General features: G+C 38.0%; 1 protein-coding gene across 6 annotated transcripts in view; it reads left to right on the top strand.

Moving 5' to 3' along the window:
• The first annotated feature begins 6 nt into the window (after nucleotides 1-6).
• Nucleotides 7-12,110, top strand: part of ATXN7L1 (ataxin 7 like 1) — a 112,503-nt gene continuing 100,399 nt past the window's right edge. For all 6 annotated transcript variants that reach the window (XR_001865743.1, XM_017745937.1, XM_017745936.1 and 3 more), the window contains exon 1: nucleotides 7-217. Coding sequence is in view for 5 of the 6 variants with exons in the window: in XM_017745937.1 (XP_017601426.1) it covers nucleotides 199-217 (19 nt within the window). In the remaining variant the exon portion in view is untranslated. The remainder of the gene's footprint in view (nucleotides 218-12,110) is intronic.

The raw sequence follows: 12,110 nt of genomic DNA, 5'->3' as shown, positions 1-12,110 counted from the left end.
GGTCCCTGGCAGATGCTCCGACCATTGTGCTTTTGCTGTTGCAAATAGAAACACTGCTCACCTCCTCACCTCTCCTCCTCCCCTCTCCAAACAATAAATGCACACCTCAGGGCCCTCGGCGCTTCCTGACTCTGCTTCTCTTCTGCAGGTGTAGATCTGGAAGAGACTGGAAAGGAGGGTGGAAAAAGCAGGGAGGTTATGAGGCTTAATAAAGAAGGTAAGTGCATAGTGCTGGCACACCTCTCTACCTGTCTGTCTCTTAGTGGTTGTGGATGACTGTGGTTTGGCCTTGACAGGGTGGTCTGAGAGCATATGGATCTCTCTGCCTTGAAGAACGTTTCAGGGCTGGATACACGCAAATGACTGTCACTGTGTCAACTTCTTTTGAAGTATGGGTATAGCAGGTGTATACATGCAACTGACAGACATGGTAGAAGATAAGACAGTTCTGAGTCAAAAGACAACTACACATCAGTGGCCATATTGGATTTTTTTGTGGACCCTGTCCCTTGGTGCAACGTTCCAGTTGCTCCAGTGTGAAGTAAGCATATCAACCTTAAACATTATATTATTATTAGCAACTTAGTGGAAACATTTTCACTTGCAGTGAGAAAGGGTTCGTTACAGTCTTTGAGTTCATTCACTTTAGCTCAAATCGCATTTTATTCGTCATTCTCACTGCTGAGTGTGACCTATAGTCAACTGAGCAGCTAGCATCAAATATTATCTTAGGTTACACTAACCCATGCATATTATGCAAAAACAAATAAAATGAGTCGTTTGGGTCATAAGTTCTTCTAGTACCATCAGTGTGAACAGGCAAATTCCAGGTTAGTGGCATTTGCTAATACGCCAGGCCTGACACAGTTCTGTCACCTGCAAGAGGAGAAACTTTAGTGGTGAGCGTAGGCAAATCAAATTTACACATTTTGTTTGTGATGTGTGTCATTAACATCATGCTGAGGTAACACCTAATGCAACTAGTGAAATGGTTCAGGACGTTTTTTCAAGTAGCTTTGTGTTTGTTTCTGTTTTGTTAGGAAAGCACTTTATGTACACAACCTCTCTGTCTTGAGAGATGCTTCTTGGGAAGTCAGTTCGTGATGAACGATCCTATCATAGTGAAACTTTGGTGTGACTTACTTGTGCTGAGAGAAATCCTGCTATTACCTGTAATGTCATAATGTATCTTCTGAAATGATGTTAAGTTTCTCATTATATTATAGTTGTCATTGCACGTGCGTTCGATTTTGAGCATCTTGGCAGCTCAGAGGAATCTTATGTTTTCTAAACAAGCTCTTGATGAAAGAATTAATTAATCAGTAATGTAGATTTGTATGATAAACTATAAAATTGCATGGAGTACACATTAAAGTTATTTAAAATACCATAAAACTTCCTTTTTGAAAGACCTTTACAGAGATGCCAAGCTCGATTGTGTTCCTATCTTGATTCTTATGTGCCTGAACCTCTCTATTTTGTCAGCCCAAAGATAAGTTAGCAGCAGAACTGGGATTTTCATATAGTTTATTTATAGGTAAAAGGTTCAAGGCTCTGTACATCTGTCAGTAATGTTGATTCAAAAATAATTGAACAAAAATTTTGCTACTTCAGCTGTGCCTTCATAAAGAGCTTAATTTGTTGAGATAAAATGTTTTATGCACAGAAGTCCTTGAACACAAATTCTTATTATAAGCTTGAGACATAAAGATTGAAGCATGTCTCTACTCCTTAGTCATACATAATATGCAAATTTTTTCCTAGAACGATTGAGTTTAAATTATCAGTTCTAATCTCGTTTGGTTTTTTGGAGGGTCAGGGACTCCATCAAAGGAGCTCTATTTAAACTCACTATCCAGAAAAATTACTTCCAAACAAAGTGTAATGTCGTTGCTGACATTATGATCATGACAGGTGTGAAGCACTTACTGGCTTTTATAGTACTTATGTCATAATACTGTGTAAAAAAAACCCAAAATTGACTGTTATATTTAGAAAATAAAAAGCCTTTAGGGATGTTATTGCCTCCAAGTAGTAACTTGTATTAGATCACTTAGAAAGAACTTCCATGAAGTTTGAATAAATTAGTATGTGTTGAAGTATTTCTACTATATTCACTTAGGCAGTCTGTTAAGACAGGTGTTTTCATCACACCCATCTGTGTGTCTAAACACCCACTGTAAATCTTCCTTGGATCTCACGATCTTTATTAATAAAGGTGGGGAAAAATATGAAGAGTTAGATTGGTCTGCAGAAACATTTCTCATGTATTTGCAGAAATGCTTGTACTTTTACTCTGACCTTGCTCACATGTTGTGTGACATGTTGAATTTTTTTACCTGCTTTGTTCATAGGTAAGGGTTGTGGTTATGATAGGTCTGAATACAAAACACAACTCCTTTTTTTTACAATCTTACCAACTTGAGCAGACCTTTTTTATGGCATCTGTGGTGCCAGGAGATTGCAAGTGGTGTCTTAGAAAAATCAAATGTTACTTGTAACTTATTTGTATCAAGTAACTGGGGGCAACAGATGGTCAGGATTTTAAGTATCAAAAATTACTTACCTGTTTGATAAAGATAGTGTAAAACCTGGTCTCTCTGCACTTACTTCTTGACATATTTGTCTGCATTTCATCATCTTTAGTTGATATGACAGGTTTATATGGCCATTCCTTTGTAAGCAGTTAAGCAAGAAGGCTTTTTAGAGGAGTGAAACTGTGTGCAGAGCATGGTGGGAGCTAAGAAATGTGAAGACGTTGGTCTCCAGACCATGACAAGGTGTTTCACTTTGGTTTTGTAGAAAAACAATGGTGTTAGGTGGCAAAAAGTGCATCAAGTTAGCTTGATCCCTGCTTTGCTGCCTCCTTTCTGGTTGTGTACCATGCATGTTTAGAGCGGTGAGCTGCTCTTCCTCCTCACTTTGGCCTAGAAGGGGATGTGGGAGGCAGCATTTCCTGGAGATGGGGGGTAGGAACACTCCCTGCCTAATCCCTGCCTGCCCAAGGGGTTGATATTTGCATCCCTGGGCAGAGGGGTCACAGTCTGACTGCACTGTTCATTTCTGTAACGCAAAAGATGCACCGAGGCCATGTGCCCCCTGTGCCCCATCTTAAGGGTAAAAATAAAGACACAGAAGTAGTGCTCACTGCTTTCCTTTATTCTGCAGTGTATATGTAGGCAGCATAGAGGGAGAGAAATTTCCTGAATGTTTGTTCAGTTTTCTAGACAGAATTGCTTTTTGCATGCTGATACTTAGAGTAAGTTTTCCTATAGCAAGTGCAGTCTGTCCATGGTTGACTTTTACTGGTATGTGGGTTTGTAGAGAGGGGATTACAAGGTTCCAAGTGTTCACAGAAAATGAGAAATTTTATACATAAATGTTTGTGCCAGAAAAAAGAAACTTATCTGCTTATCTAATCAGGAAACAGAAACAGTATTGTGTAACTTATCTGACAAATCACTACCAAGCAACTGGCTTAGCTAAAAGAGGGGTTATCAGAATTAGAGCAGCATTTAGAATTTATGTTGAATTTTAAAAGGTTGAATGGCATATTTGAAGAATTGAAGATTTTCTTGCAGATAGCAGGCATAGTAAAAGAAGTCTTTGAGAAATTGTGTTCTGTAAAACATCACAGTAACTGTGTGCCTGAGGCAGGTACAGTGTTCAGTTATTATCAGCCATAACCTGTAAATGATTATAGATTAATTTTGGAGGCACGTGTTCTACTTTATACAATATTTGAGAAAGTAATGGAAAAATGGGATTTTTTTGGTTTTGCATACAGAACTTGTATTAATAATTGTTTTAGTAATTTGCAAGTATTGAGTGCTGTGAGTGTTTGTAGGTAGACACAGGCTGTAAAGGACTAAAAGATATCCTGTGTATCTTCGTGAATTACAGCAGAGTTAAATATGACCTATGGGATTTAGGTCTGTGTCTGGGTACTTGGTGTCATAGTCAACTTCAGTTTCCCAGTTCAGTGGGTTTGTATTATTGAAGTTTCAATCTGATGATGTATGTGTTTTGTCATAGAGAATCTTTTCACTAACCATACTGATTTGTTATTGTTTGATGTTAAGAATGTTATGTAAAAAATTCTAATTGTTTTTCTGATTTTGTGTTAAAAGCAGAGATTTTTTTATCTTTATTGTTCCGCCTCAAACTTGACCATTTTACTTTATGATTACACATGCAAACTGGAGTTTTAATTCTATTGGATAATTGTTTACAATGTATTTTTTTCCTATTTTGACTTCCCACACAAGTATCTGATGGAAAGTTTTTTGATAAGTCCTTTGGCAATGTAAGAACAAAATTAAAGGGAGACTGATTAGTTTTGCTTTCAGTGTATTTTTAATTCTTCAGAAAAATATCTTGATGATTTTATTATTCTTCTTGGAAAAATAAGAAGTTAAGGAGGTTAGGTGGTGGTAGGAAACACTTCTATGGGGGTAAAAAGGATGTGACATACAGCGTTCTATTTTATGAAAAGCAAGAGGAAGAGAACTAAAATTATTTATGGGGAGATTGTGAAAGAAGAGAAGACAAAACCAGATGGTTAATGTAAGCATAGAGGTTGGAGTTGACTTTTATTTCATTTTTTTTGTTGTTGTTGTTTACTAGTGGTTTGCCCATGGTGCTATTTGTCTCCTTTAAAAACATACTAAACAAAAAAGAATAAAAACGTTCTTGTTTTTCTTACCTCCTTCCTCTTCCACCTTTTTGTGGTAGTAGGGAATGTTAGAAAGGGCTGCGAGGGAAAGACAATTATAACAAGGTTTTAAACACATACTCCGAAAGAAAGAAGTGAGGTTATTGAATTTAGACCATCATAGTTGGGGATTTGGGGTTGGTTTTGGTCTTGGTTTTGCAGTGGGCAAAAGAGAGGGTTTATTGTTGTCTAATTTTCTGTCTCTTCTCTGTAAGCCAATACAGTCTTCCAGAGATATTGATTCTTAAAGAGATGTAATATTCTGTGGTGCTCGATGAGTGAAAGAACTGAGGATTGGCAGGGCAGAATGTGGCTGTTTTCAAGAGAAACTTTTTCTTACCATTCTTATCTTTATGCTGGGAATAAGAACAGTAAGCAGAGGTCCCCATGGGGTCTTTGTTTAGGATAAGAAATGACAGTGGGATTGAATTCTGGTGTGCATTCTGGTGTGTAAGTGACTTCTCAGTTCTGTATATGATATCTGGCTCTGATTTTTTTTTTTCATATGGACAGCTTCTGCAGGGGGGTGGCATGTCTCCTGGTTATGGCTGTCACCTCATTTAATGTGTTTCAAGGAATGATGACAAAGGAAGAATGAAACATTTTGTATGATAGCGCCCAGAAAACTTAGTCAGGATTGTAGTTTATCTTCATAGTTACAGAGTTATTTTCTGAAACCTGTCCTTTAGTTCTTCATCCCACACACTGGATAAAAGGAGTGGAGTAAGGCTCTCTGATCAGACATTCTGTGTTTTAAGTCAAGATTTTGATGGTTTTGAACGTGTATCTAAAACTGTTCTGCTGTAAATGACTTCATTAAAAAATCTGGTTTTGTTAGGTGCCACATATCTTGATGAAGTTCAGTATTTGTGCAACAGTTGTTCTGAAGAGGTTAGATCTCCTGTAGTTTAAGGTACCTTTTTTGATTGTGTGTGGGGAAACCATGTGTGATTCCCTGTCAACTGCCAGCAGTGTCTCTAAGGATCTGTCTCTGACATTCCTTCTACGTGTTGTAATTTATAACCAGACTTGAGGAAGAGGGAAATTTATGTGTTTACTAGAGGGTACCCCAAGCCCTGCTGTCACTACAGAAGGTAAAAGACTTTGTCTACCTAATTTTGATTGAGGTATAAAAACGTGTGTGTTTTCTTCTTGATCTGCCTCTGTATGTAGTTAATAGTTTATTGATGGAATATAGATTTCAGTGTATAAAAAAAAGACTACACAAGAGCTGAACCATTTCCACTGTGAAATGGAGTAATTTCTTTGAAATAGGCCTTTTTTTCTAGTTAATTAAAAATTAGGACATTATCAGGTTTTGCTTTACCTTTGGGGCAAAAAAATACTAGCCATTTAAGCAAGGCTGATGTGTATGAATGAGATTAAAGCACTGGAAAATCCTATAGAAAACATTTCAAATTACATTTTATTTAAGCTGTGAATCACAGGAGTCCTGTAGGCAGAAAGCATAAGTTTCTGATAGTCAAAGTGAAAGTTTCTGGTAGTCACTGCATGCATTACTAAGATCACCTTCAGTAAAAATAGTATTGGTCCTATGAGTGTTTCTTAAAGAGTTAACTCCAATATAAGTTTACATGAATGCCATGATTATTTATTATTAAGAGTGATTTTGGAGTAACTAGCAAGAAAAATTTTTGCTTTATATGGGCATAGATTAAGTTACTGGATCCTTCTGTCTTCCAAGTTCAACTCAATGCAGAAGTTCTTCAGCTTGTCTTTGAAAAAGCTGGTTCAGGAGTTAATGGTGCAGGATGCCAGGTGAAACTGGTGTCTTTAGGTAATTAATATGCAAAAAAACCCCTTGGTAAGTGCTGTCAGTAACTGCAAACAGTAAGGGTGTTTGACAGAGGTCTGTTAGCAAGTCTATAGCAAGAAATCTTTGATGGTTCTTTTGCTGGATGAGAAGGGTAGATGCTGTGAGAGTAAAAATGGCCCAGTTTTTTATCACAGTGCTATGCAGCTGACTAAGCTGACTCAAATTGAAGAACGAATGCAGCACAGTTACTTGCAACTGATACGGAACAGAGGAAAACCAACTATTGCATGCATAATTTCTCTTTTTCTTTTCTGTGTCCCTTTCTACGGTTGATTTTAAAGGACTAGTTTTGTCATAACTTTTTGTATGGCTTATTAAAAGTTATGCCTGAAAGCCACTGATGTTGCTGGAGAAGTGAGCTTTCTGATTTCTCTTGGTCTTGTACTCATAGAAATGTCTTCCTTATTTCTGAAATGTTTTGCTTATTATTCAGCAATTTCCTTTCATATTTTACTAAGCTCTGTTAATAATACAATGCTTAAGCCCAACACATATTCCTATCTGTCTGTTTTCTTGGCAGTAATTAGAATTTACAATTATTTGGTCTTCCAGCTTTTTGGTTTCTGCATTCATGTGTTTACGAAGTGTGTGCTGTTTGGCAAAAGAGAAGGGGAGTTTTCCGAGATCAGAAAGAGCATCAGCCAGAAGTAGCAACGAACTTGGCAACAGAAGTTCTAGGTTCTACACAATTCCGGTATCTGTCTAGTGCAGTTTCACTTAGTCCGTGGGCCCCTCCTGAATCATCTGTGAAACGGAAGCTGTTGTATTGTGACAGAGCTGTGCGTGGTACACAGGGGTAAGGCTGGCTTCCCTTTCCGTTCCCTGGGAGCAGGTGTTCAGCAGAAGAGACAGAAGGGTGACTGATGAAGTAGCATCAAGACATAAGAATGACTGGCAAAGGGCAAGAGTTCATACGGTTTGGTTCTGTGTGATCTTCTATCTTCTCTATGTTCTTTATTTTGTTTATATTTTTTTCTCTTATACAGTGTTTTATGTTTTCTGTCCAGTCATTCTTTCTCTTCCTTTTCTTCCTGCAGGGGGCTATACATACAGGGCAGGCAGAGTCTGGGAATTTGAAATTATATTTGGATTAAACACTGCTAATGTCATATAAATAGTAGTTGTTGAGAAGTTTGCTGGATCAAAATTCTCTTCTCTAGCAAGACAAAAGAGGATGGGACTGGACCTTTCCAGTGACAGAATAAGGTGTTTGAGCTTGTCATCATTTTGAGCTGAAATGGTCAGAATGGAAGCTAAGATTTAAAGAAATGTAAATCATTATGTGTGTTCATTTTTTAATCTCTGATAGGTATCCTGTCCTCAGGTGGCCACTTGTGATTGTCTAGATGAGATAGATTATCAGGTGATAGCATATTCCGTTGTTTTTTAAGCTGCTCTTAGTTATGTCATACTGAGACAGGATGATACGATGACTTAAACCTGGAAAGTTTGTTGGACCCATGCCACCACAAGAAACACTGGCAGAACCAAAACCTTGTTTGTTTGGGTCTGATAATGGAGATAGAGGATAATGCTCTGGAAGAATATAAGTAATTGGTCTCTTACTGCAGTGACTAGGGAGGCAGTATTATTATTTGCATGATCCTAATGCCTAGCAGCCCCATCAGACACTAGATGCTACTGTGCAGGGTACCAGCACAGGGAGGAAGGGTGTGTGCTTGTGTGTGTTGTGAAATTGTGCTGCAGAGAACTAATTTTTTAGTGTATGACAAAGCAGGAGTTTTAATATTGACGAACAAAAGGACGTAATTGCTCAATGTGATAGATAGTTGACTTTAGGCTAAACTGAAGTGGCTTTCTTAGAACTGTAGCAAGGAAAGCTTTAAGGTGATATTTGGAGGGCAGTGAAGTTATTTTGCAAGAGCTTGGAAGGTGTCCTTACTCAGGTGTAGAAATTTGCCTGAATGAAGATACAGACTGGTTGTTGAAAGCTTCGTAAATGGATACTGACATCATGAGCCAACTAGAAATGTGAGCAAATGGTGTGACAGCAAGTAGGATGTGGAGAGTATACTGTACACATGACAGAGGAACCTGGAAAGCAAAGATGAGTTGTTCCCAATATTTAAATTTGGACTGGAGGATTGTGCATAGAAGGATGCAGAGAGTAAAGCAGTATTAGAATATAGAATAAGGAACTTTTGGAACAGTGTGAACAAGCAGGATAATGTTTGTCAGCATGAAAAAGAAGAAAATATAACTAATGTGAGGTGAAGGCCCAGACAAATCCTTAGCTTTTGAAGATGTTTAGAGCAGACTTTGTCCCAGGGATGCAAGACAGGAAAAATCATTTAGATATAGATGTAACCTGAATGAATGGATCAAGAGAGAAGTTACTGGCAAAGGTGACATAGTAGTTTATCATAGTATTTTATATCTGAATGATGGACAAGTTGATTATGCTGTCCAGGGTGATCAAGAGAGGAGGTGGAGAAGAGAGGGTAGGAGTGGTGAGATCTAAATTCTGTTCTATCTGTATCGAGCTGAAGCTAACAGCTACTCAGTGGCAAGAAGTGTCAGAAAGATAGAATGCAATTTTTTGTTTAGACATAAATCCACTGTATTTGAGACCTATTCTCAGGAACAGAATGTAAAATTCTCAGACATGAGAGTAGGAGCAAAAGATACAGCTCAATGGAGACCTGCTAAAAGACAAAGGAGGAATAAGGAGCCTGCCAGTGCTCTGTGAAGGGATTGGTACAGGAAGGATGGGCGGTAGGAGAGGGTACAGCCATGGAAGTCAGAAACAGAGAGTGAATGTTTCAAAAGGAGAAAGGCATTTAATTTTTATGAAGAATGCACAAGGGTTATGGGTGGTAGAAATAATTAATTTGTGATGTTGCAATAGTAAAAGGTTTTTAGACATTTTAGTGAGAATAGTTTCACTGTAGTGCAAGGGATAGATGAAGGAAACTCAGGCTGAAGTTAGAGACAAAAGTGTAATTTGTTATCAAGCAGAGCATAATAATGTTAAAGGTGAAAGAAAGAAAGAGTAGTGTAGTTAGAGAATGAAGAGGTCAGAAGTAGATTTCCAAACACAGAAAAGACTACCTGTCCTGCTGTTCTGTCAGAGCAGAAGAAAGGAGATGGGAGATATGGGCTGATGTGAGTGAGGCAAGTGGAGAGTGGGACAGATGTGTTTTATATCTATTGTACAAGGAAGAAGGGAGAGCTATAAGGGAGAGAAAGAGAGTGGGAAGAGAGAATGTGAAATGGTTATTATGTTTTCCCTCTTTCTCTTGGAATAAATATTTGCATTCTATTGCAGAGAAAGAAATAGATACAAAAGAGAAGGTCTGAGGAGTGAGTCAAAAGTAGGAAGAAAAAAGGCTGAAATTGCAGGTGTGGGTTCAGCTCAACTGGAGGAATGGCACAGATTAGTAAGCAGCAGGAGAGAGAGAGAGAGAGAAAATGTACGATAACCTCATTTTCAGACCGGTTCTCTTTTCCGCTGCAAATTCTAGGACAGGCAGAATACAGTGAAGAAAATGGATGTTTAAGACGAGCATGAGTTCAGGATTGGTGGAGTTGGACCTAGTACTGGCAAGCAGAAGCAAAAACCATCACAAAAAAAAAAAGCCCTTCAAGGAGAGGGAAGAGTGTCTGGTCATATCTATAAGATCGCATGATTGACATGAAAGTAGTAGTTCTGTTCCTTGCAGTGCATCATAAGTAGATAATATGTCTACATGGTCTGTCACATACTGATACTGACTTGTACTTCCTGCTTCCAGAGCTGAGACAAGGCCATGGAATTGCATTGTCGTGGACTGGGCCCGGGTAATGTCATATGCTCAGGGTGTATCGTGAGAGCTTGGGCGCGGTGCTGCAGTAACCATGGTTGTATGGCTTTTGCTTGTCTTGCAGGGCAAAGCAGCTTGTTCCTGTCTACACGCTACAGGCAGGCATGCTTTATGATACAGCATTTTTTTTTTTTCTCTGAGAAAGCAGGACATAATAATTTAGAGGGGTTACATGGAATCGCTGTCATTCATGTCATTCAGTGTTTAAGAAGTTAATCTCACGTTTTCACATCTTTTTAGTAGATCTAAACAACTGTTTAAAGAAGAGGAGAATACTGTGGGAGAGATTTGTTCCCTCATGCACAGAGCATTGAGCTGATCCTTTGACTTGGAAGGCTTTATTCATTACCTTGCCTGCCTTTCCCAAGCAACTTTCTGCATGTCCCTGTATGTTATCAATGTTCAGTCATCCCAGCAGCTTATACACGTCACCATGCAGAACTGCTGAGAAAACAGGGAAAGCAAAAAAGTATTCAGATTTTCTCTTCAGGGTCTCTCAGGGTTTTTTTTGTGCACTATAATGAAGTTTTGTGGTTCTGATCTGTATTCATGCTTTTGCTGTATTTTTGGCTTTTTAGAAGACTTGGAGAACCTTGGGCAAATATACTAAGAAACTGAATGCATGGCAATGGAAAAACATGAGGAGAAATGGGAGGAAAAATGTTTCAGCTCTTGAAATTATGGTGAGCTGTGTGTATAGTGCTTTTAATAGAGTCTTCGAACATTCTGTGCTTGGTGTAAGTTTTCTTCAGTTTCTCTCATAACTCACAACACACTGGGTGTGAACATTACCAAGCCTTGTAGGTATTTAAATTTTGAAAGAGGTAATGCAGCTTTACATATTTTTGAGTTTCTTGCTCATCAGGAAAAATTATTCTTGACTGCATTGCTCAGGGAGAGAATGCTACGAGTTTTATTTTGTGGCATTTATTATTCTTTCCAGCTTTTCAAGATACCTGTCACTATTCTGACTGTTTGTTTTTCAAGCTCCTTGGCAAATCAAAGGTATTGTAAACTTTTATCCCTTTCCTGGAAGGTAAGAGTTTATCCTCTGTGGGAGTTCTTGTAGGCTTTCCATTTGTTTTGAGTTTTTTTAACTTCCTTGTAATTAAGTATGTATTTGGAAAAGTTCTAAAGAGATGTGTCACATATGTGTTCAAATGATGTAATGTATGTAAGTGTTAGCTTTAAAACAGCAAGATATGGTCTATATTTCTGAGAGCTTCCAATACATTTCAGACAAAACCATAAGTAGTGTATGTTGTGAAGACAAAAATCAGTCTATGAATGTTGAAAAATTTCGTGCAGTAAGCTATTTTAAGGAGGAATTTGAAGGAGGTAGAGAATAATTAGTTGATGTGGAGGAAGGAGGCATCAAAGCTGATAGTATAGCACACAGGAAAGTAGCATACAGAACAGATTTCTAGTGAAAGCAGTTAATTTGTAAAAATAAACTCTCCCTGTTCTGTTAATATTGTCTTACTGTCTTGGAGCTGGAAAGCAAAACCAATTGTAATTGCCAAACTGCAAAAATAACATAAATATTGAAAGATAAATCTTAATATTTCTTAACTCTGTTCCCTAAACATGCCCTCTGTTCTCCAAATACTTAAACATTCCCTTTTTTATTAGGCATCATCTCTTCTCTTTAATAGTGCCCTAGTTTTGCTACTAGGTAAAAAGTGAAGACAAACTAACGCATTGAGTATGCAACAACATTTGTCATTCTTTTACA

The sequence above is a fragment of the Corvus brachyrhynchos genome, unplaced genomic scaffold (genome assembly GCF_000691975.1).
Source record: "Corvus brachyrhynchos isolate BGI_N302 unplaced genomic scaffold, ASM69197v1 scaffold239, whole genome shotgun sequence".
Lineage (NCBI taxonomy): Eukaryota > Metazoa > Chordata > Aves > Passeriformes > Corvidae > Corvus > Corvus brachyrhynchos.
The sequence above is the reverse complement of the archived record's forward strand: the minus strand, read 5'-3'. Positions and strand labels throughout refer to the sequence as shown.